The following is a 26,191-nucleotide window of genomic DNA, read 5'->3' as shown; positions in this document are numbered from 1 at the left end:
TATATTATACACCGAAGTCTTAATTTGCAACTGTCTGTCTAACTCTCTTAGTCTCAAATTCAACTTCTCATAAGCAGAAACAAATCTGATAGCTAGGAAATGCCTTTTATTAGCCTCCTACATTTTCCACCCTAAGAGTAACAGCAAAATACTTACTTCAGTGGTGAGGACAAATGTAAAATATTCTATCCAGTATGGCTACCCCAAGAATCACCAATGTGAACACACTCGTAAACTAAGAAGCCTGACGAGTAATTAATATGTATTTATTTGTACTTAGCTATTTCCAAAAATAGAGGAAATGTTTCCCTAGTAACACCCCTAGAGGGTGCTTTTAAACTTACTGATGCATACATGGCTATTAAAAGACTGAGATTCTCCTAATACTCAATTTTTAATACTTTAACAAATCACTTTTAACCAGTTCTACTGATTGCTACTATCACTAGACATCAGTTTACCTAAAACTTTAGACTACAAACATAATGCTAAGGTACATCTTTAGACTACAAACATAATGCTAAGGTAACTAAATCTTACATATAATGAGTATGGGAGTAATTACACAAAAAAGAAAACATCTGTGAGTCAAGTTCACATCCATCCGCAAATATTTCGTGTAAAGGGTTATGATAGGTAATCCAATAAGCAAAGAAGCTTAAATATCTTAACGTGCAATAAACTGAATCCTACAATATCTGACAGGTTAAGGCCCTCAATGTTCTCCCATTAATATCACTACATTTAAAAAATATCATGTGGAAGGCTGTACCACTATTTCCTACACTACTACTTAGCTAAGCAGTTTTTTCCTGATATATTAAAGGTACTACAAAACCTGCACTATTTTTTTGCCGCAGTTAAATCTATAACTGACATTTATTATAAAATACTTCTGTAAAGGGAGAAATTTATAAGTACCCAAAGCAAATGTATATAGAAAGATCTTACTTAAAAGAAATGAAATATTATTGATTTTCTATGCCTTTTGTGCTGTATTTAACTTAATTTTAAAAGACTCTTCACTAGAGATAAACTGAACTGCATACCTGAATGCTAATGTCAGCTATATTTCTAGAATAAAAATACAAAACTTTACACCATAGTTCAAGATGTTAATGGAAGGGAAGCTGAATTATATTAAGCATTATCTTTCACATGGCCTTTTGTAAATTGATTTGCAGCTGTAAAGCCCAGAGTTTAGCCTATCCCTCCCCATAACCCCCAAATGTGCATAATTCACTGAATTTTAAGGGAAAATGTCTTATGTAATGTTTTCAGAACATACCGTTTCTTGTTACAAGATAAGATGAAAACAGAGCTTCCGAAATTATTATAATATGTCTTACAAAGTAGGTAATAGATCGAAAGGGAAACGTAACAAGTGGTCTAACACATCCATGGTACCCTGAAAGGATAGGCGACAACAGACCGCACGTACAGACCCATGCACACGGAGGTCCCCGTGTGCACATGCCAGCACGGAATGCAACATGCTGCTCTGGCCGTGGCCAGCGGCAAGGACCTGGGTGCCCTCAGCAGGCCCTACATCTCAGGCTAACGCCCTGCTTTCAAACTCCTCTGTGGGGGCTCCATAACCAGGCCTGAGATCTGACGCTCTGGTACTCCACTACTCCACTTCTAGGGCTGCAAATCTACTCAGGTTTCCAAGCTTAGCTCTGCTAGAGAACAGCACCTGAAGCTGTATGTCTGATGTTCTTTCAGAACTTAGCTGGTCTTCCAAGCCCAGCTAGCAAGCGCTGGCCACTGGAGCGGCCCTTCCGCTGTCACTCCTCATCCACCCTTGGCCCACTCGGCAGATACTTGCGACGGCGAATGATTATGCACGTGCCCTGTTCAGCAAAGCACTCTTCTAGAAGGAAAGCTAAGCAGAATGCTGGCCTTCTCTGGAAGCAAAGAGAAGTCAGGAGAAACTTCTAAGACTGATCTTTCTTTTTGCAGGGAGAAACCCATAGAAATGGTGTCTTAAATTTTAACCCCTTTCTCAAAGGGTTCTTCAGTTAAATTCATGGCCATCTCTCCCCTCAGTGAAGCAAAATGTTGATCAGGAAGGGGCTAAGGGCACAGGTTCAATTCACACGCGAGTGCCACTCTCTCTGATCCTTTCACACTTCAAAAAAGAAGGCTTGAGAAGGAATGGCTTCAAGCTGAGTTCTTGTCTGCCTCTACTGTGAAAAGATAAAGCGCTTTCTGAAGAGATATACTAGATGAAATAACCTCTAAAAATATCATTGTGGTGAATAAGGGCACAGAATGAAAAAAAAAATCCTAAGTTTTCTTTTAACACTCCTTTTTTAGTACGCAATAACACCGATAATATAAAAAGGAGCTCTCAGTGATGGTATATAAATAGCTCCGGCTGAAGCAAAATAACTTTGCCTCAGCTTCTCCAGAGCCGAACCGATAAACTATCACGATTAAATTTTCACAGTTCAAAAGCAAGTCCATTTAAACAAAAGAGGCCCTTACTTCTGCAACAAATCCAATAAAAAAAAAACAATATTTATGCCACATACATGCAATTAGGGCTCATGGAGGACATCCAGATTTTTCAGTGAAGAGCCCTGCCTGTTGAATGAAGTTGTTAAAGAGTAAACTTTTATTCACTCACAATGACAGGGTTCTCAAAGGAGTACTTTAATAGTTTGAAGATTACTACTACAGGTAGTCTCTAAGAAATTCTACACAAAGAATTTTAAACATTAGTCTTTGAGGTTTTTACATACCTCCAGTAGCGAAGAAGAGAGGGTCGCGAGATCATCATTTTTATGGCTCTGATGCCAAGCACAGAGCAGGAAACCACGCCCCCAGTGCTGGACGAGCGACTGGAAGCAGTGGGAAGGGAGTGGTTAAGACACAAAGCACAGAGGCGTTAGAATCACACAGACCTGGGTTTCAGTGGCAGTTTTGGCATTTCTTGTGCTCTTTGGATAAGTACCTAACTTCTTTGAGCCTCTACTTTATCTGTAAGATGGGGATAATACCTACCTCATAAACTTGCTTTAAGTCGTACGTGAAATAATGAATATAATAAACCTAGCAGAGCTCCTGACATACAGCAAACATTCATAAAAATGCCAACTTTCCGCCCACCTACTTTTCCCTCCTAAAAGAGTTTTCTGGTTAAAATAACTAACATTAGCTGGCAGGACTCTCATAGACACATGCCAACACCCCATAGCTATAATCCTATTCTTGTCGTCCTGTGCATTCCACTCTATTCCATCCAGATAAAAGGAAAAGAAAAAAGTTCCGGATGTTACAAAGACAAGTACTTCTTGACATCTGAGATGGAGCCATCCAACTTGTAGATATCACTAGACATAAAATTAGTCTCATAAAATATTTGTTCGATGATTAACAAAGAACAAAGTCCCAATGAGAAGCAGAGCGGGGCTACCTGCTGGATCTATTCACTTGTTAAGCTACATATTCCTACAGGTCACTCTCAAGGCAGGCGGATTTTCTATGCTGAGCAAACTGTACACACGCATGGGTGTTTGGAATCATCTAAATGTAAGTGAAAAATTTAAAGTCAAACCCTAAATGTCAGAAGTCAGAAGAACCATGGCATCACAGAAATTCTTAGATTCCAAAAAGATGACAAAGCCCCTGTAAGATCAACAATTCCAAAATCCTACGGTAAGGAAATAAATTTGGAAGAGGAGTAGCCTGATATAGCACCTGTTACACACAACAGGTTATCACCATTTTAACTCGTTCCTTTTCACAAGTGATGGTGAGTATTGAGAAATACTGAGAAATACTCCTATGAGAACATCTAGTTCATAACGTCAGTATCAAAAATTATTTGCTCTCTAACTGGAAGATACTTATTCTGCATAAAACAAGAGATGGCCACGCCAAAGTAAACCTAGGTGTTCCCTAATACCTCTCGTTAGTTCATTCAACCAACATCTGAAGAGCATCTAGCGCCTCAAGCAAAGGACGCTAAGCCCAGAGGGATGAATGCAAGCTCCAGGCTAGACACTAGTCTCCCAGACTCCCCGTCCAGAAGGACCAAGTCTCATTTCACACCCCTGATGGTGATTTCTGGGGGGTATGCACTCAGATAATCAGTTTCATATGCTAGCTAAATAAACTTAACTACAAAATCACTCAAGACTGATATTAGTTTATTACAGCAAATACATAATTTTATTAGCTATTATCATATATAGTTTCAACTGAAGAACAGAAATAGGAAATGCTGAACAGTACACTTATTTGATACTATAACAGCATATAAAAATTTTTAAGGTTTCAGGGCGTCTGGCTGGCTCAGTTGGTTAAGCATCTGACTTCAGCTCAGGTCCTGATCTCATGGTTCATGGGTTCAAGCCCTGTGTCGGGCTCTGTGCTGACAGCTCAGAGCTTGGAGCCTGCTTCAGATTCTGTGCCTCCCTCTCTCTTTCTGCCCCTCCCCCCACTCTCTTTCTCTCTCTCTCTCTCTCTCAAAAATAAATAAACATAAATTTTTAAAAATTTTTTAAAAGTTTCTATCTATATGATAAACAATAATCTTTAAATGTCTAACTTAAAACTTGATGTAATAGTCTTCTCAGAGATCTTGTATTTCCAAAAATGAATTTTTAGCCAAATCTGCAGAGGGACCATTAGAAGGCAAAGAGTAACAACAATACAAGAAAGGACTATAACTAGGACAACTAAAGAGATCAGAAACAGATAACTAACAAGTTATATTTTTAAACCTTTGGTATTTGGGGATATTTATATAGTCCATCTCAAACTCTGTAAAATATTATCTACCTGTGTACTAAAATGCTAAAAAGTTATGTTTCTTCTCCAAGTTTCTGTTACAGATACAAGTGACCTGTGTGCCTCCAAAATAATGGGTTTCAAACTAGGATGCGCATCAGATTTATCAGGGAAGTTTCTTAAAAATGCAGTTGTCCTATCGCTTCTTGGCCTTTTGGCTAAGATCAAGTGTAAAAATGCAGTTGTCTTAGCCCCACTCCAGACTTACTGAATCTGAATTTATCATAAAGGAAAGTTAATTTTATGAAGTGATCTAGAACAAACTCTCTTGGAACTGCATAGGACTTTCCTTTCCAGACTCAGTCTAGAATATCCTGTTAAGTAGGGCACTTAGGTGGCTCAGTTGGTTGAGTGCCTGACTCTTGATTTTTGGCTCAGGTCATGATCTCACAGGTCCCTGAGATCAAGTCCCACATCAGGCGCTGACAGTGTGAAGCCTGCTTGGGATTCTCTCTCTCTCTCTCTCTCTCTCTCTCTCTCTCTCTCTCTTTCTCTCTCTCCCTCCCTCCCTATCTCTCTCTCTCTCCCCCTCTTTCTGTCTCTTCCCTGCTTGCACTCTCTCTCTCAAAATAAATAAATAAAAACTTAAAAAAAAATACCCTGTAAGAGTTGTACAGGTATTTTAGCCATCCAGTCTAGTTTATGATGACACCATTAAGAGTCTAATAAATGCACAAGTTGTACCTTCATAGAACAGATGCCACTTCGTCAGGGAGGCTTTCCCCAACCCTCTCAAAACTGGGTTAGGTGCCCCAGCTGGGTTAGGTGAAACATGCTCTCATATCTTCTGCTTGTCCTTACATAAAGCCAAACAGATTTGTAATTATTTATTTAACATCTAGATTTCCCCCGACTATAACTTCCATGAGGGTAGAGACTATGTGAGTCTCACTGGTGAATTTAACCTTAGGGCCTAAGCATAAACATTTCTTTGCCTGAATAAATGAACAAGCAAGGTCCAATACTGCCAACATAATGTGGGGGCCAGACTATAAAGGATCATGATGGCAGGGTAAGCTTTGTCTTGCAGGCAACCAGAACTCAAAGCAGAATAACTTGAAAAACTTTAAAGTATTGACCTGGCACACTCATTTACAACACAGCAAATGAGAGTAGGCTACAGATTAGAAGGAGAATTAGTAAATTCCTGTAGCCATCCAGGGGTGATATGGTAAGGGCCTGAGCTAGGGGGCGGTAGCAGTGGAAGGGAAAAGGAGGAAATGAATGTTGGGAAACATTAGGAAGGACTCAAGGGCATAAGAGGAATCACAAGTATCAGTGTCAGAAATGTAGTTTAAAACAAAAAAGGGAATTTGTTGGTTCATCTACATCCAAGTCTACAAGGAGGCATGGCTGGATCCAGAAACTCAGATGATTCTTAGTTCTGTTTTCCCTCTTAGATTTTCTAGTCCCAAGAAGGCTTTCTTGGTGAGGCAAGAAGTATGGCAGGTGAGTAATAAGATCATATGCTTACAGTTTACTATCTGCAAAGCAGCAAACCCCCTCTCTCTCAAGACTCTATCAAGTCTGCTGGAAGGAATCGACCTCCACATGCCCACCTGTGAACCAAGCTAGCCGGGTCATATGCCCACCGCTCCGACAAAAGGAGGAAAGAACACTGTAACTGACCGTCCCACTGGGATCACCTGGAGTCAGGGAGGGGCAGCTCCCCATCAACAGCAATTCTGTACAAACAAATACCTTATATCCTTTCTAAAATACAACTGAGCTTTTTTGGCCAGGGTTGCTAAATTCATTCATTGCCTTTGCCTCCTTTGCGTATTGGTAGACATGAGTCTTCAGATTTATAGCTATGTAAGATAACTACACAGCTACCGGGCTAGATTATTTATCCATATAGGAAAAAAGCAGCAGAGTTTACAGGTTAAGATAGAGGATCAGAGGCCCAATTGCCTAGCGTTAAACCCATGGCCCACAATTTACCTCAGACACATTATTTATCCTTCCATCTCCCGTAAAAATGAGGATGACAGAAACACCTCACAAAAAATCTGCAAGTTCAAATGCCTTTTCCATAGTAAAACAACCCGTTGTAGGAGAGCTAAGACCCACGGGCACTTAATACAACTAAACTCTCATATGAACAATACAAACAGGTGATAGTTTTGCTCATCTATAAACAGGTCTCATCTGTCATATGGAAAAGGCTCCTTGGAAGATTTGTTGAGGTCTTCTCTTAACTACAACAATCTATTACCGTGATGATCACTTCGGGGAGTTGATCAAACTGGAGTTTTAGTCAAATCATTTGGAAATGTTTGTTAGGTTTATTGAGGCATCATTTATATAAAGTTTCGGAGGCCCAGTTTTCAGGGGTTCACGTCTATGAGTTTGGACAAACGTATACAGTTATGAAAACACTCCCACTCTCAAGATACAGAACAGTTTACTACCCCATGAGTCCCCTCGCTCAACCCAAGACTCTGACAACCACTGATCTCTTCTCCGTCCTGATATGTTTTTTGCCTTTTCCAGGATGGCATACAAATGAAACCGTTTAATATGTATCTTTTGAGCATGGCTTATCTCATTTAATATAAGGCCATTATTTTGAGAGCCATTATTTTGTTGCACATATCAGTAATTTGTTCCTTTTTATTGCTGAGTATTATATACCACAGTTTGTTTATACACCAGATGACAGACATTTGGGTTGTTTCCAGGGTCTGGCAATACTGAATAGAATCACTACAGACATTCACGTATAGGTTTTTGTACAGACATAAATTTTCATTTCCCTTGAGTAAAGAACTAGGAGTGGGCTGGCTAGTTTACATGGAAGCATATGTTTAACTTTATAAAAAACTGCGAAAGTGTTTTCCAAAGTTGCTGTACCATTTGTGTTCCTATCAGCAATGTCTGAGCGATCTACTTGCTTGAGAGGTTTGCCAGCATCTAGTACTGCCAGCTTCCTTCTGCGAGGTGTGCAGTGGTACCTCACCGTGGTTTTCATACGTGTGATGTTGAGCATCTTTTTCCATATCACGTAAGTATTAAGAGAGGTCCTCACAATATAAACAATTACTTTCCTATGGACTGTTTTTTGGGGGGCGGGGGGGGGGCAGTGCGAGGACTAGAGTAAAACAGGGAACAAAATTTTTCAACTTCTGTTGCATATTCATAAGGCTGTTGAGAGGATCTACCACAAAACATACATAAAGTATCTTAAAATACGTGAAGTGCTATTAATAATCTAAGGGACTACAACTGCTACTGATGGTTGGGAAGTTACACAGATACAAAGACTGTCCCAGGGGCCGCTGGCTCTCCCAGATGGGAGATGAATAAAACATTTTAGTCTGACCCGCCCTGCCAACACTGTCTCTGTCTACAACTCTGGAGTTGTCCTGAATTAATTAAAGCTAGTTTTTAGTGTTGGAGACAAAGTCTAGTTTTCAAGCACAAATGTCACTTTTCTTTTCACAGCCAACATAACCAATGAGTTCAGCATTGCAGTAATGACAAGGGATGAATTTATTATTTTAGAATGAGAAGCTAGCTAACTTCTGACCTGGTTCTTTCTCCTGTGACTGACATCTCACACCTATACAAGTCTTCAGACTTCCAAAAACGAAGAGGAAACAAACCTGTATGTTTGTTTTTCAAGGGCCTCTATCTTTAAGTGATAAATGAACTGATTTTTACTGAACTAATAAGAATCTCTGATGTAGGAGTTTCTCAAAAAACACAAAAGCAAACTCACCATATCTGGACAGACAGGAGAGAACGATTCACCGAAAACCCCCTGGGGTGATTCCAGATCAAAGTAAATGCTCTAGGACCACACTAGCTAGCTACGCCTTCCAAGTGGCAGACCAAAAGGCAAAAACACCAGTAATATGGAAGGATTTTAGTCAAGGGTATGATTTTGTACCAAAACGGAAAACTTACCTTTCTTTCTTTTAATAGCTTCTTATAGCCATTTGATCCAAGTGATAATAAAGTAATAAGGACATCTAAAGAAGGTGAAGCAGAAGCTCTTCCTGAAATAAGATGAACAAGTCACATTCAGGGCAGGGAAATTAAAATTTATTATAGTGGCCTAGGTACAAATGGAATTTTTGTTTGTTAGTTACTTTTTCTGAAGAGCAACTGATTTATTTACCTGGATACATCTTGCTGATTTCCTGAATGAAGGAGTCATTAAAGCCAGCAATTATAGCGCCACCTACTGGAACCATGAAATTTTTGTCCAAGCTCTGTACGAAAGCATCTATTCTACCAACTCGAGCCCCCTAGAATGAAGTAACATGTAGTATTACAGATTGGCTTCTAGAAAAAGAGACAACAACTGCTATTAACAAGTAAATACCATTAAACAATGCATGAAATATCAGATCAAATATTCTAATTTTCTTTGTAACAGTGCCAATAAAGGATTTTTAAGTATTAAATGAGTTTTTAAATGCTGCTCCTTTTATGTGAAAGAGCACTTTATAGTTTACAACCTGCTTTCATACAAACAAATCATTAAATCCTCACAACACCCTGGGGAGGAAGGCAGCGTTTCCGTAGTAGTTCAGGTGAGAACTCAGCTTTTCACCTTAATGTTGGATAAGACGGTCGATTCTTCCCTTGTCTCTCATCTGTGATCTTCCATTTGACAATAAATGCCAACAGTGGGTCCTGCAACTATTAACTAACTTTAAACAAGAGTGGCCACCATAATCTAATAGACGTTAGCCACCCATGTTGCCAATCAATTAGCTATACATTTAAGTACTGTACTTCTCTTTGATGCCTGGATAATCTACTACCTGCATGACCACTTTAAGCGACAATCTGTGCTCCTACCACCATTCAGACAACAGGAGAGAAAATTTATTTTTAAAATCAACTAATGGAATCTTTTTGTATACTCTTGGCAATGTTTCTAAAGAACTCGTGTTTCCTAATGTCATAATCTTACGTGATCTTATTCCACTGCAAATGAACTTCAAGTGAAAATCTAATATTCTAGTGAAAAAATGAATACTTACCTACTAGAAATGTAAAAACTAAGTTCTAGTCCCCATCCAACATAGTCTGTGACCTTCTATCTAATGTGCTTCAATTTTCTCCTCTTAAAAATAGAGATACTATCTAAATTTCAACTAAGATAGTTTTTTTTCTTTATCTGTAGTGACAGATTTTCAATCTGTATTCACAATCTACATTCTTACTAATATAACCACATTTGACCTTCATCTTCACACTTTCCCTCCACATCCATATCTCAGGGAGAATAGAAGGAGCAGATAGCTGGCCTAATCTAAGAGACCAGATCCAGGCAATCAGTAGAAACACAAAAGCAGGAAAGGGAAGCAGACTACTTCGGAAGCTACTGCATGACTGTTTCAATCTCAACCTTTCCCTACTACTCTTCTAATTTCCTCATAAACTATGATCAAAGAAAATCTCACTGTATCACAGGAAAACAGAGAGAAGCATATAAAGACTAATAGAATAACTGAACAGCACACAAAGTAGTAGAAGGTGAAAATAAAGAGGAACAGTTAAGAGCTGTCTTTTATTAACACTTCAGTACTGTCCAAGGCTTCCTGAGAGAAACGTGAGCCTAAATCAGGTACAGGAGTGTAAGAGAACCACCACTGCATTGGACTTTGCTAGAATCCCCTCACCGCTAAAACCCAGACAGCATAAAAGGCACTACCACACTCCATGGCAAGAAGACAAACAGGCTCCCAAAAAACAAATGGTTTTATCAAAGAAACAGGATATCTAAATATTCAGTGTATATCTAAGTATTTTTAAAAGATGAAACTTTGCAAAAAAATGTGGAAGTATGGTTTTTTTTCAAATTTTTAAGTGAAAAAATGCCAGCTTTAGTGAGATATAATTGACACAGTATGTAGAAGTTTGAGGTATACGACACGATGATTTGATATATGCATACATTATGAAGTGATTACCATAGTAAGTTTAGTTAATATCCATCAAGTATGGTTTGATAAATTGCTTAGCAAAAAAGATAAAAAAGCAAGCTAGACCCACTCACTGAAGTCAGAGGATATCAATGAGGAGGAAAAAAATACCAGAAGGCTGAAAGGGTTTTTAAATAAAACAGGAATCATACGAGCATGTTCTATGAAGGAAAGGGTTGTCAATTACCAGCTCATTCATTTCCCTGTTTATTCACAAAAGAAATATCAGCTGCCAAACATTGTCCAAGGTTCTAGGGACAGCGATAGCAAATAAAACAGATACTTGTTCATATAATAATTTCTGCCAGTATTTATTGAGAACCTACTGTGCATCAGGTACTGTTCTAAGCACTTCACATACTTAACCCTTGTAATAACCATATGAGGTAGATGCTATTATAATTGCTATTTTACAGACGAGAAAATTAAGGGACAATAAAACTAAAGCGACCTGCCCAAGGTCAGGAGTGTACTTAATATTAACAGCACAGCTGGGATTCAAATCCAGGCAGTTAAAGCACCTCACTAGAAGTCACCAAGGTAATCCAAGATACAACAGGGACTAAAACCTAGGTAATCTGGAGGAAGAGCCCAGGTTTATAAAATAAACTCTTATTCCCATGGCATTTCCATTCTTCCAACTGCCCAAGCTAAAGCCTTGGGCTCTGAATTCTCATTTCCTCACACCTCACATCTGATTCATCAGTACACCCTGTAAGAGCCACTCTCAAAATACATCTGAATCTAACCATTTCTTAACACCTTAATGGCTACGCTCCTGGCCTGAGCCACCAACTTATTTCAAGCTCTGTGAGCTCTGCAACAGCCCTCCACTCTTGCCTTCCTACAGTCTATTACTCACACAGTAGCCACAATGTGAGTAGCCACAACGATGGTCAAAAAACATAAATCACACGTCACTCTCCTGCTCAAAACCCTCCCATGGCTGACGACCATACCAAGGATAAAATCCCAAATGCTGACACACCTCACTTCTCTTTACTACCACTGCCGCCCTCATTTGCCCCGGTCCAGCCATACTGGCCTCCTTGTTCTTTGCATACCCCAAGCACACTCCTGCCTCAGAGTCCTGGCACTTGCTGTTATCTCCTGTCTGGACTCCAAAGAGCTGCGTGGCCTACTCCTTCCTATCACCCGGGGCTCTGCTCACGTTACTTCCTGGGGAGGACTTTCTGGATCGCTCCATCTAATCTGATACCCCCTTCCCGATCCAGAGCATTTATCAAGGCCCGTCGTACTTATTGTTTACTGTCTGCTTCTGCTCCGTGAAGATAAGGATTTTGTTGTATTCGCCCCTGTATCCCCAGTGCCTAACCTGATGCCTGGCACACAGAGGGAAACCCTGTAAACGCTTGTTGAATGAACTGAGAATTAGGTCTGTGAATAAGTAGTATAATACCTACTTTTCCCAAGTTCTTTTGTTTTTTAATGTTTACTTATTTTTGAAAGCAGGGCAAAAGGGCAGAGAGAGAAGGAGACAGAGGATCCAAGGCGTTTCTCAAATTCTTAATAAGCGAAGCCACTGCTTCCCACACTTCGGGAGCCTTACAATCCATTCTGACTCTAAAAAGATTAATCCTATGTATTTTTGTGACTCTACCACATCCTTCTCCATTAATCCGTCCTACTATCCATATTCCATCAGTCTTCTAAATGAGTCAGTTTAGCACAGAAACAGAAGCACAGGTTGTTCAGAGCGAACTTCAACGACACGTGCATACCAGAATGCTTTCTGTGCTGAGGATTAAGTCACCCTGGGGCAGCATCTTTAAAATAAAAATAAATAAATAAGCTGACACGCTGTAGCTATAGCTCTTTCTTCACTGACGGTTTGATTACTACACTGCTGTCTTCTCAAGGAAGTGTTTACAGTTTCAGCACGCTGTTTTTTAAAGGAAAACATGGGGCTTTGAAGCCTCACTGAACTACATGGGCCATTTTGTAGCTACTGGACCTTGGGCAAGTCACTTAATCCTTCTAAGTTTGCTTCTTCATTTATAGAACAGAAATAATAAGTACACCTTAAGTTGTTAGGCTTGAGCTAATAAACTTTAAAAGTCCAGGAGGATGCCTGACGCATGGTGGGTACTCAGTAAATGGTATATATACCACTAAGAACTATTGAGATGAATGAAAGCTAACTTTAATTTTCTAGAACATCATGAAACAGCAGTGGCACTCAAAAAGACCCAAATATTTATTTAGTTTAAAGCAACAGTACCAACACCTCTCTTTGTGAGGGCCAATTTGGGAAAATTCAAATGTTTAAGTACTGTTTGTTTGTTTTTTTTAAGAAATGCTAATTTTAGAAGGTAATACAGTATCTGCCACAATACAGCAGCTGTGTTTAAAAACCACTCACCCACCCATCTTAAAGTGTTATTTTCTGGTTAAGATTTTCACCTCACTGATGAAGAGAGGGGACGACAAAGGCAGGCATTCATGAGGCACACTTCCACTGGCACCTTCTACATCACATCCTGGAGCGCACTGTCTTTGTCTTAATCTCTCCAGTTATGCTGCCAAATTTTCCAGTATTCAAAATTATACCATGGGCACCACAACACTAAGCACTTCTGGGTTAAATATATAATATCTGAGTGAATGTTTTGGAATCACTGAAATGATCTTCATGAAGATTTCACAGGCATGTGGAGAATACAGAAATGTAATCTATAAAAATTAAATATTTTTTGCACCAAGTTTAAAAAAGTTAACACTAAATGTACACGACGACTGTCACTATTGTAAAAAAGGAATATACATATAAAAATGAGAAGAAAGTGGACACAAACTATTAAGGTATTTGTTAGTGTACAGGTTTATGAATGATATTCTACTGCTTCCTCACTCTTCTGAACTTTTAGTAATGCTGATGTGCTTAACTTTCAAAAGAATTGAGGCTGATAAAACTCAAAGAGGAAAAGGGGAAAGGGAGAGGAGACATTAAAAACAAATCACTGAAATAAAATGTTTTTCAAGATTTCCAGTGTAGAGAATTATACAGCTTTTCTCCGCTACCATTCACATTGGAGATAATCTAGCTTAGAATTGTGATGAAAATGTTCTTTAAAAGTTCAGTAATAATGCAAAAAGATATGGAAGAAATGGTGAATGGTCTTCCTTGACATAACATGCCTACCACCCACTCCAGCTCTGGACTTCTGACGTTATGTAAACTTCTGGATTTCCTCACTGGTTAGGCTAATTTGAGTTGGGTTTCTTTTACTTGCAGCCAACTGCATCCTAACTGGTACAACCTTTGAGTAAAAAAATTAAGCAGGGGCGCCTGGCTGGCTCAGTCAGTGGCATCCGACTTTGGCTCAGGTCATGATCTCATGGTTTGTGAGTTCAGGCCCCATATCAGGCTGTGTGCTGACAGCTCGGAGCCTGGAGCCTGCTTTGGATTCTGTGTCTCCCTCTCTCTGCCCTACCCCCACCCCCTTTGCACTCGGACTGTATCTCTCAAAAATAAATAAACATTAAAAATTAAAAAAAAAATTAAGCAGATCAGCTAATACCATCATATAAACCACATTTATATGAGAGATGATACTAGCATGCTCCAAGAAAATTTTTTTTTCCAGATAGGATCTACTTGGCTAAGAAGCATTCACCACCACACTGGAGAAGACCACAGATAATCTGTGAGTTAAAGTCTTGCCCACGTAACACAAACCACATGTGCCAAAACTGAGTATGTGATTCACAACATTATGCATACAAATTATGTAACTTACACCATACATGGATAACGCCTATCCACATCCTCATACAGTATAAATAATCGTTGTAGTAGATATAATACTTCATTTACTCATCCAATTTTTTCAGTAACCAGTTACTGAGTATCAACTATGTACCAGAGACCGTCTTAAATACTGAAGACATAACAGCGAACAAAACAAAGTCACAAAATCTCTTCCCTAACAGAACCTGAATTCTAGTTACTACCAATAACTAGACAATAAAAAAATAAATATCTTATCAAATGGTGAGAAGTGCTATGAAAAACAGAGCAAGAGGTCGTCGATTTTAAGAAGCATCCAAATTTTCCACACTACTAGGTAAGAAAAAACATTACCAATTAACATTACAATGTTATTCAGACACCACTGATTCTAAGACACCCCAATTTCAGGGATGTTATAATGTGGAAAAATGTGTACCTTAAAATCAACGTTTCTGGTAAAAATACAAAAAAGGAGACAGAAAATGCAGGCAAGACACAGGACCCTGTTATTTTAGATAGAGAGTCTAGAGTCTCACTGACTTCAAGAGAGGTAAGACACCAAGTAACTCTCTGGAAGAGGAATCCAGTGAGAGGAAGGAGCAAGAGTAAAAACAGGGCAGTGCACACATGTGTGGCACACGGGAGGCACAGAAAAAAAGGCAATTAGGCCCAGAGACAGCGGATGGGAGGGAGAGCACAAGTAAATGAAACTGGAGAAGGTGCAGAGGCCTGAAGACACAAAGCCTTGCAGGTCATGGCGAGATTCTTATTCTGAGCGGGATGGGATGCCCAGACACATTTTCAAAACGTGAATCTAAAACAGATGACCAGGATCTAGTTGATGCTTGTAAAAACAAAATCATCACATGTTTTAAACTCTGCCAATCCCATAGCTATACACTAAAATGTTTATAAGTGAGGCCATTTCCAGCCTAGGATAATGAAGTACAGTGGTTCCTTAAATGTTAAATATGGAATCAATCATCAATATAGCTTAAAAAAGACAATAATCCAGTAGATTAGAAAAATGAGAATACTGGTAATGAAACGTTCTCAGAAAGTTACAAAAAATAAGCTACTGAAGTATTTCTGTGTTGGTCTTGACCAAAGCTACTAGTCCAATTACCATTAAAGAAGAATGATTTTTACTGTGTGGCTATAAAATGCTAATTTCTAACCCGCCATGAAGTTGAAGATGCTACAGAGTTGACTTTACTACATTAAGCTGTAAGAAAAACAAAGTAATAATCCTGTAATACATTAAAATCATTGTTTCTTGACGCATCTTTCTAAACTCTCTTACCTGCTGGATGAGGTGCATACATTTGGAAGACTGCACCCCGTACGCATTGTTGACTACGTGCGGAATGCCGTAATCAGCACAAATCACAGCCAGTTCTTCTAATCTACAGACATAAATATTCAACAGAAAGACATATTTTTACTGTGCTTTTATAAATTACAGTGTGAAAACTTTTCTAATTTAATAGTTATTCTTAATGCACGCTAGGAAAAAAATGGGAAAATTGAAATTTCTATATCAGAATTTTAGCATAAAATTCAGCAGCAGGCACTTTAGGATAAATCTAAAAAAGCTTTTAAAATAATGTTACCAATAAATGAGAAAACGGGTATTTATAAAAACTTACATAGATGGTAGCTTTTAAATCGCTTTAAAATTTCCTATATATATATAAAGCAAGAAGCAGATTACAATGACCCCTTACAAGGTGGTATGCTCATTTTTAAATGCTTTTGGTTGCTTATTATACTAAAGCTAATATCTGCAAAATAATTAGCATATCTTGAAATCTTAAGAAATCTCACATTTAACATCTCATAAAGTAAAAAATACATTTTCAAGTAGACTTTAATGTATTAAAAAATACAGAACATTAAAACGTTTCAGTACCAAAATACCATTTTCCAACAACTTGGAAACTAAAGAATCTTTTAAATAGCTGCCAGTTTTAAATTCACTCTTACTTTTTCATTTGACACTCCTTATATTAAAACAATTTGAGAGTCTAACTCTATGTAAAGTAAGGTAATAAATTTCAATTAGAATGTAATAAATGATGTTCCTCTGAGAAACTAACTACTACTTGTGACAGAGGTGATCTCTTAATAGAAATGTCTTCACGTGCTGTGAAGCTAAGACTAAATCCTATGATTTAATAAAGTTAAATTTTTAAAAAATGTTCTTTCTACAATATAAAGAATCTAGAAGCAAAGCACTTTTATTCAGTAAAAGTTCTTTCCCACACGGATGTATTTCAAATATCTATTACATAGTTTTATTACTTACTTTTGCCAAATACGTTTTCTTTTTTAGTAGATACGCGTTAATATGTTTTTAAAGTACAGATAGGACTGACATTATTCTGTTCATTCGTCCGAAGTTTTCAGTTTACTTCCTTAAAGTATTATGAATTAAAGAGTCATTTTACCATTCATTTTCATAAAGCTCACAAATTGACACAGGAACCTTTCTACTACTTAAATTAATCAGACGTCATTTTTAACAAACTAGATCTTCTGGGATACACCCAAGTATTTTCTTCATAAAATGCACTTTGATGTGTTTGTGTTCTAATGAAAGCATTCCTTAATAACAAAGTTCCTTGACAGTAAGATACTATAACAACATAAAGTACTATTTTAAAAAGAAAAAAGAATCACTTGTGAGTAGTTTTAAATACTCAGAATTGAGGAAGTCTGCTCATGTTTAGAGCGTATATAAAGGTATTTAATGAAAGGCAAGGAGAGACAAAAAATCTTACATGTGAATCAAATTGTATTCTAACTTAGCAGCCAACTGAAGATCAGCTTGTCAAATAGAAAAAAATGATATCCTTTTTTATTACATTTCCTTTAACTGATTTTGCCCCACAATACTCTTGTCAAATTAATTAATAAAGACAACATATATATACAACTATTCAAATTAAGACTATAAAGGAATTAAGCTTAATGCAATGAAATAAAATCATATTTTAAATTTAATAAAATCAGAAGTTCAAACATATTACTACAACTGTGTATTACCAGTTTCCTAAAGTTCACCTATACCAGAAACAGTCATTATATAACTAAAAAAAATGGCACATGAGAATTTTGCTCACTGATAAAAAACTTTTGTGATTTGTTTCCAAAAGAGATAATACATGTAAAATACTTAACCCTACACCAAGCATACTGTAAACATCAAAAAAAAGTCAAAATGAAACAAAACTATGCTCAAGCATAAATAATCTAACATAGGGGCCCCTAGGTGGCTCAGTTGGTTCAGCATCTGACTTCGGCTCAGGGCATGATCTCACAGTTCGTGAATTCAAGCCCCACGTTGGGCTCTGTGCTAACAGCTCAGAGCCTGGAGCCTGCTTTGGATTCTGTGTCTCCCTCTCTCTCTCTGCCCTCCCCCGCTTGCACTCTCTCTCTCTCTCAAAAATAAACACTAAAAAAATCTATCACAAATATCCATGTGCTGTTTTTAGAAATGGGATTTATTTCTATCACATTAAAATTCTTCTAGATAGCAATATCATCAGTGAAGAACAATAGGGATGTTTATTTAATATTTCAATACAGATTTAAAATCTGATTGGTAAGTAATGAATAAACAACAAAAGCATATGTAACATAATCTTAAAATAGAATCCACAGAGTAACATAACAAGGTAAATTTTCAAAAGCATGCTCTTAAAATTGTCTCTTAAAACATGCCTATAATAATAAGTAGTAATAATAATAGTAAAATGATAAAAATTAACAGACATTCATTACTGCCGAAGTATGTGATTCCATGAATTAAAACTAAAGTATATACAACTCAACCTAAAAAAAATAGTCCAAGTCAATATAGTTTTCACAAATTATTAGCACATCAGTTCAAAATGTTCAAATGAAACAGCTGCTGTCAAAACTAGGAATCTGTATTACTATACTCAGGCCTATTACATTTCCAGAATAAAAATTTGTGGACACCCTTTAAAGAGTAAACATGTGCTTTTTCCCTTTCTGCTTTTCTTTATTCTTTTCTTCCCTTTTCTCTTGAGAGAAGAAAGGTGCAAGTGAGCAAGGGGGAGAGGGAGAGGGAGAGGGAGGGGGAGAGAAGAGAGAAAGAGAGCAGCAATGCTCTCCTGAAGCGAGGCTCCAGCTCAGCCGACGTGGGGATGTGGGACTCGAAATCACAAACTGTGAGATCATGACCTGAGCGGAAGCCAGATGCTTAACAACAGAGTGACCTAAGTGTCCTTGCTTTTCTTAAATGTATGCATTTTTCCCAAAATGCAAAGACATCCACTGTGAACACTTGAGTGTACATGTGAGTTAATCTTCCAATTAAAAGAATTCAAAGGGCAATAAATAATCCTAAAATTTTCTATTTAAAAATCTGTTACTACTGATAGTTCTTACATAGGAAAACTTACTGTAAGATCAAAGAAATGGAGATAGCAATGCAAACAAGTAAATCCAACATTATGCTTAGAAACTTCTACAAAACAATGAGGAAAAGATACACAGAGATTAGAAACAGGAACAAACAAGAAAACAGAGATGTTTTTTGTCTGCTCAGGTCCACTTGCTACTAGTTGTCTTCCCAACTTCTCTATCCAAATTTTCATTTTCCCAAACCACTGTCGTTTCTCCACTGGTCCATTCACCTATTTACTGCCACGTGTTACTTAAGCATGTTTGACAATTAGTATGTCTGCATTTCACTTAAAAGACCAATCAACATCTACAGGACAGTATTTACAAATTATTTACCTATCAGGCACCCTTGGAGCAAAACAGGAGGTAGTAGAATGAACGCACAGAATGTGATCAGGCCCAAGTTCCCGGACTTTAGCCTCCACTGCTTCCAGGTCTGTGCGCAGTTCGTCACCTTCTAACACGTTCTCTATCACCACAGGTTCAAAACCTAACCAAGCCAATCCGAAATCAAAGCGTTAGGTAAACGAAAGTAAGAAAAATCCTGGAACTCTAGGAAACAGTGCCATTCTGCATAAGAACTCTAAATATTTGATTTGGTCAGTGAACCCTCCCCTAGTGATAAAGACCTGGCTCAATACTGGTATGAGTCAAAGGCAGGTCAAAATAATGTGAAGGACCCCTAGAGCACAATTAGGACCACAAAACTATTTAACATTCAGATATGCCCAGAAAGATATGCCTATTTCTGGGAAGGAAAACAAATGTCAAACAGACACCTATAAAAGTAATTACACAGTCACTGATAAAAGGATCACTTAGTACATACAATTTCAGACCATAGAAAAGTAAATCTACTCATTCTCTGGCAACATTTCATTCTAAGTTCACCTTATGTCAGGAATGAACAAAAAAATAATACAATTCAAGTACCAAAACGAATCACAATCAACTTAGTATTTTACTAAGGAAAAAGTAATGCATTTTAGTAGCCTAATAATCACTGACCCATCTCATAGTTTACAAGGGTCTTCTATAACTTAGATACAAAAACTTTCCCAATTGTCAATTGAATTAGTACACTTAACTAGCATATGCTCAAAGGTCTACCCAAATAATAACTATGTAATCTTGTACGGTGAATATTTAGAGATCCATGAACATTAAGAGTTGTATGTGCAATAGATACACTGAATAATGTACGTAGCATTTATTTTTTTCATATGAAATTTATTGTCAAATTGGTTTCCATACAACACCCAGTGCTCATCCCAACATGTAAAGCATTTAGATAACTAAATTATTTTGTAATATTAGTAAGTACTTAGGGTAAAAGTAAAATCTAAGTGCTTAAATCTTACAAACTGGATAGAAACTAAACTTGGGAAATTTTACACATAAAGTTATTATGCAGTTACATCTTGAGTCTTCCCAAATAGCAAATCCACAGCAGACTAGATTCATGGATTTAGGGGCTGTAAGAGATTTAGAAACCATTTAGCTGACCTCACTCGTGTCAAAGATAAGGGTGCTGAAGTTTAGGAAAACTGAGTGGCTTTCACAAGACCACACAACAAATTAAAGCACAGTTATGAGCAAGTAGTTTTGTGTTCTAAAATCCATATCAAGTTGTCTGCATTCTATCTACAGAAATATAAAAACCTGGCCACTATAAAATCAATTCAATTATGTTGGTGCAGAGATGTCCAGGTTTTCTACCTGTATTTTCACAGCTATCAAAACAAACACACAAAACTTTACTTAAATAAGTAGCTTCCTAATTACAGCTGATTTTCTATTATCTCTCAAATTCTCTAGACACAATCTTATTTTTGCTTTTAAAACTTTTTAAAATGCAAATTTTTTTTGAGGATACAACTATCTTATTTACTAAGAATTAGGCTATCCTAAGAAAGGATAAACTATAAATTGTAGTACAAATCCTAACATCTTTTGGAAAAGTTTCCAGTTTTTCAACATGGCAATCTTTCCCAGAAGTTTGGTTATTAGTTCTTTGGTTAACATGATATAAATAAACAGACTTAACAACTTGACACCACTTAAAATAAATCAGTATATTTTTTAAAAGTCTATCAGTTTCTGCTATATGTCCTTACTATGAATCCCTTTACATGAGTTTCTTTAGGATTACTTATACAGTTTAATTATAGCCTAATACAGTTCATTTCATACAACACACTGAGGCCATTCAAAATTAACCTCAAATTCTCAAATTCGACTTGAATTAATCAAGCCAAATACTAAAATACCAAAGTAGAGTTTCTGCCTCATTTATACTTAATAATGTCTATATCCTTACACTTTTTCTTTCTTTCTTTCTTCCTTAACTTAGAGACAGAAAGAAAGAAAGTGTGTGCATGTGTGCACGTGAGTGCAAGCAGGGAAGGGGCAGAGAGTACGGGGGAGAGAGAATCCCAAGCAGGCTGTGTGGAGTCTGACGCTCAATCCCATGAACTGAACCATGAGATCATGACCTGAGCCAAAATCAAGAGTCAGACATTCAACCAACTGAGCCACCCAGGTACCCCTGTATCCTTACACTTTGATTCATGCTAATAATTTATGTGTATTCCACTTATGTATATGCAACAACCATTCCTGAAGCACGGTCTATGCTCCAAGGATTGCTGTTGGGCATTTCATATGCCATCCTATTTAATACTCAAAACAATCTTGTGAGACGGGTAATCATATTCTTTAAAATGGGGACATATGATACAGCAATTCCACTTCTGAGTATACACCCCAAAGAATTCAAAGCAGAGACTCAAACAGGTACTTAAGCACCCATATTCATAGCAGCATTATTCACAAGAAACAAAAAGTGAAAGCAACCCAAGTGTCCATCAATGAATGAATGAATGAACAAACGAAATGTGAAATATATATACGTATATCTATGCATATATATATATATATATGTATGTATATATACACAGTGGAATATTAGCCTTAAAAAAGGAAAGAAATTCTGATACGTGCTACAACATGGATGAACTTTGAAGATACTATGCTATGTGAAATAAGCCAGTCTCAAAAGGACGAATACTCTGATTCCACTTATATGAAGGACCCAGAGTAGTCAGATTCATAGAGACAGAACGTAGAAAGGTGATTGTTAGGAACTGGGGGTAGTGTGGAGGGAGCAGTTATTGTTTAATGGGCAGAGACTCAGTTTAAGAGGATGAAAAAGTTCTGGAGCTGGTGTTACGCAATGGTTGCACAACAATGTGAATGTATTTAATGTCAGAGAACTATACCTTTAAAAATGATTAAAATGGTAAATCTTGTTATGTGTATTTTATGAAAATAAAAGGAAGGAATAGGAACACGCTTAGTTTCTTTCTCATTCATCTATCTCTATATAAACAGTCTGAATCTTCTGCATTATATATGCCACTCCTCTTCCTTTACCTGCAGTGATCATGGATTTAAAGCAGGACTTCTGGTCTATTCTCGGCCATATAATATATTTTGCCTTTGGTCTTCTGTGTCGTAATGTTAAGAAACACAAGGTTAGACTCATACCAGTTGCCATAGGAACTACAAAGCAGTTGGTCACTGTATGGACACCTAAAAATAAGAAGTAAAAGAGAAATTAGTTATTCCACTGAAAAACCAGCACCCTTCTTGAAGAAATGATATACTTCTTCAATTAAATAGTAAGAGTTATAGACTTAGTGCTTCTTCTGTCCTTGGTCTCAGGAGGCTCACTGCCAAATTCATCCTCCTGGCTTATGGTTCTGATTTTCCATCTTTTTCTAAAGGGTTTTAAAATATATATATGTATCTTTTCAAAAGCCATTTATAACCTATTTGGAAAGAGGCATTAATAAAAGATATTAGGCAAAAGTGTGTATTGGCTGGTCAGCCAAAAGTATTATGATTAACATAGTACATACCAGCCAACTTTATGATGTCCAGGACCAAAGAATTGGTAATTTTGTTCAAAAGGCTAGAACCTGCAGCTTTTGGTTGCACAGCAGAAATATCACCCGATCGTCCAATTCCATGAATGAACCTAAGCAAAAAATGGGCCAACAACTGGACAAAAATATTCAGTGTTCTAAGTAATCCACTGTATAAGTATATAGACACAATAATCAAAACAACAGGCAACACTTGACTATTGTAGATATTTTTCATAAACTATTAACAATGTAAAAATATCCTAGTTAAGTTGAAACAAATTCATCATTTATACTGTGGTAGCTAGTCTCCCAAGATGGCCACCATCAATTCCTTTTCTCCCTATGCTACACACTATTGTCAACACCAAGAGAGAGAATCAAATTCCCCTGCATTGAATCTGCACTGGCCTTAGTGAACTGGTTGGCCAGGAAGAATCTAGCAAGAAGTGATGGTCTGGAATTTCTGATCTGGGTCAAAGAAGCCTTAAAGCTTCACCTGACCTCTTGAAGGGCTTGCTTTTGTGGGAGTTCCCTCTCATAATCCAGCTGCCATGCTGGGAGAGGCCCATGCCACCTGGAGAGGCCATCTGATCTCTCAGCCATCTAAGTGAGTCGACTTAAACTGTCCAGTTGAACCTAATGACTAAACTCTCAGCCAACATCCGACTACAACTGTATGAGAGACAGAAAGCAATAATCATCCTGCTGAGCCCAGTTAACCCCCAGAACTGTGAGAGATAATAATAAATGATTGTTTTCAGCCACTAAGTTTCGAGGTGTATGTTAGCAGCAATAGAAAACCAGAATATATGTAACATCAGATTCTCTTCTTTCTTTCCATTTCCTTAACCAAAGCAGTGGACTAAGTTCCCATGGGCATGAGCTGCTATTTCAAATATCACCTTAATTTTAAAAATACTACAGCTGACCCCTGAAGGCAGGAGTTTGGGGGGGGGGGGCACACAGTCAAAAATTCACAAATAACTTTGATTCCCCCAAAACTTAATTACTAATAGCCTACTGTTGACTGGAAGCCCTACCAATAACATAAACAGTCAATTGACACATATCTTGTATGTGTATTATATACTGTTTTCCAATAAGGTAAATTAGAGAAAAGATCATGTTATTAAGAATATCATAAGGAAGAGCAAATGCATTTACAAGTACTGTACTATATTCATCAAAAACAAATCCACATGTGAGTGGACCTGCACATTTCAAACCTATATTGGTCAAGGGTCAACTGTGTATACTCCTTAAAATAGTGCACAAATCTACTCATTTTGATTAGATGATGTCATACATGTGAGAGACACTTCTGAATATTCTTCAGAATCAAAAGTCTGTTTGTACTTTATAGTTAGATCAGAAATCCTTCACACTGGGATTATCACAGAACACTAGTGTTATACTTCATTATCCCGGAAACCTAATGTAGAAAGCATTTTTTTACAAATATTATAAATCATGTTATCAGCCCATTTTAACCATGAATTTTTCATCCAAGTTATAGATTCATTATTATTATTAGTTCCGACTGCAATGGTTTTGATTGAAATAAAATTCTACTATCTGCAGAAGAGTTTCATCACTGCAAATTTCAAGACAGGAGTGTTTACTAGTTTACCTATATTTCATGGAAACTTTGAAGAACAGAGAAATGATCATATTTGGAAATACTACCAATTAAATGGTTAACAGAATTGATAAAAAGCTCTCTAAAATATTGCAAAAGAAAAAGGTGACTTAATAATCTAAAATCAAATTTAAGGTATCTTTCCTGCATCTACTGCAACAAAGCAAGGTATTTATAAAATAACTCATTTTAGATACAGATGAACAACATTTTAAAGTTCTACCTACATATCATTCTCTTAAAAAAAAAAAAAACTTGCAATGTTAGAAAAGAAACAGCAAACTGGGGCACCTGGATGGCTCAGTCGGTTGGGCAGCCGACTTCAGCTCAGGTCATGATCTCACGGTCCATGAGATCAAGCCCTGTGTTGGGCTCTTGCTGACAGCTCGGAACTTGGAGCCTGCTTCAGATTTTGTGTCTCCCTCTTTCTCTGCCCCTCCCCTGCTCATGGTCTCTCTCTCTCTCAAAAATAAACATTAAAGAAATTAAAAAAAAAAACCCCAGCAAACTATAAACAACCTTAACATATTTAAACTCTTACAACCAAACAGGCTTATTACATTAAACGTTATTAACAGAACGTATAGGCAGTATTGTTCACCACCCAGAACCTGACAGAATAGCCACCACTGTCATCCTACTGTCCTGAAAAACACATACTCAAATTGTTTCCATCTCCCTGTTGCATCTAGTTTCTATGTCCATTTGAATAGGGAAGAAGTAGGTTACCAATGGACATTGTATAATTTAATGTTACTATTACCACCATTGTTTTTAACAAAAAAAAGGGGGAGGAATGTCTTCTACTTTAAAAATATACCTGTAATGACGCCGAGCAACTAATGCAGATGCCACTCTCCCTTCTCTTTCACCAACACCACAATTACCCAGGAAGTTGTTGCTGTCCATGATTGCAAGTTCATGCAAAAAGAGTTCAAGTGTACTTTCATCCCAACCATCCTCTGGACACTTGCCCTTTAAACAAAACAAAACAAAACAAAACATGTATATTGAAGAAAACCATCCCCCAGGACCTTACTTCAATACATTTTTTAAACTTTGTAATGTGTATTTTGCCATACTCCTTGCTTTCTAAACTTCAGACATAAATTTCGCACTATGAGGAAACCTCGAATAGGCAAAACATTCGTTACACTGCATTACAATTCTCTACAGATTGCCAGAAGTGATAATAAATGAATACGATGAGGTTTACTCAGGTTTGATGTTTCAATGAGTTAAAGTAACTGAAAACCAATAAACCTTATCTTCAACGAGGACTGTTCCAACCAGGCTGCTGAAACTAGGGATTGTCAAACGTCGGTGAAATTAAAATTCGGGATACCGGTAGGAACGAGACCTGTGAAGTTCGGGGGCAGCTCTTGGCTCGAGTTAGTCTGTCGTGGTTTAGAAACAAAGTATTCCGTGAGTCCTTGGGAGTAGTGGAAGACGGAAGATGCGAAACTTGCCCTTTTCGCCAACAAAACAGTAGCAACTGGGACGTCCACATCCCGAAGTTAGAAAACAACCAGACTCAAAAATCCCGACTCCCGCACGCTCCCTTCACAACACTCTCTGGGTTTTGCTGACTTTGGTGAGGCTGAGAAGGAGCTGAGCGCAGCAACTCAGCACAAAGCTTGCCAAGCTGCGACAGACTGCCGCGGACAGGTCTCAACCAGCAAAG

General features: G+C 37.5%; 1 protein-coding gene across 3 annotated transcripts in view; it reads right to left on the bottom strand.

Annotated features, from left to right (window-relative positions):
* Window positions 1–26,191, bottom strand: part of SEPSECS (Sep (O-phosphoserine) tRNA:Sec (selenocysteine) tRNA synthase) — a 35,730-nt gene that overhangs the window by 9,299 nt on the left and 240 nt on the right. For 2 of the 3 annotated variants that reach the window (XM_027048367.2, XM_053217504.1), the window contains exons 2-8: window positions 25,328–25,482; window positions 22,860–22,978; window positions 22,372–22,530; window positions 19,273–19,426; window positions 15,803–15,905; window positions 8,927–9,056; window positions 8,713–8,804 (exon numbers count right to left, since the gene is read on the bottom strand). In XM_027048367.2, the coding sequence (XP_026904168.1) occupies window positions 8,713–8,804; window positions 8,927–9,056; window positions 15,803–15,905; window positions 19,273–19,426; window positions 22,372–22,530; window positions 22,860–22,978; window positions 25,328–25,482 (912 nt within the window). Of the gene's footprint in view, window positions 1–8,712; window positions 8,805–8,926; window positions 9,057–15,802; window positions 15,906–19,272; window positions 19,427–22,371; window positions 22,531–22,859; window positions 22,979–25,327; window positions 25,483–25,770; window positions 26,057–26,191 lie in introns of those variants that run through there. The other variant, XM_053217503.1, reaches the window with a different exon arrangement.

This window comes from Acinonyx jubatus, chromosome B1, assembly GCF_027475565.1.
Source record: "Acinonyx jubatus isolate Ajub_Pintada_27869175 chromosome B1, VMU_Ajub_asm_v1.0, whole genome shotgun sequence".
NCBI classification, from domain to species: domain Eukaryota; kingdom Metazoa; phylum Chordata; class Mammalia; order Carnivora; family Felidae; genus Acinonyx; species Acinonyx jubatus.
Note: the sequence above shows the minus strand (reverse complement) of the source record. Positions and strands in the feature narration are given on the sequence as shown.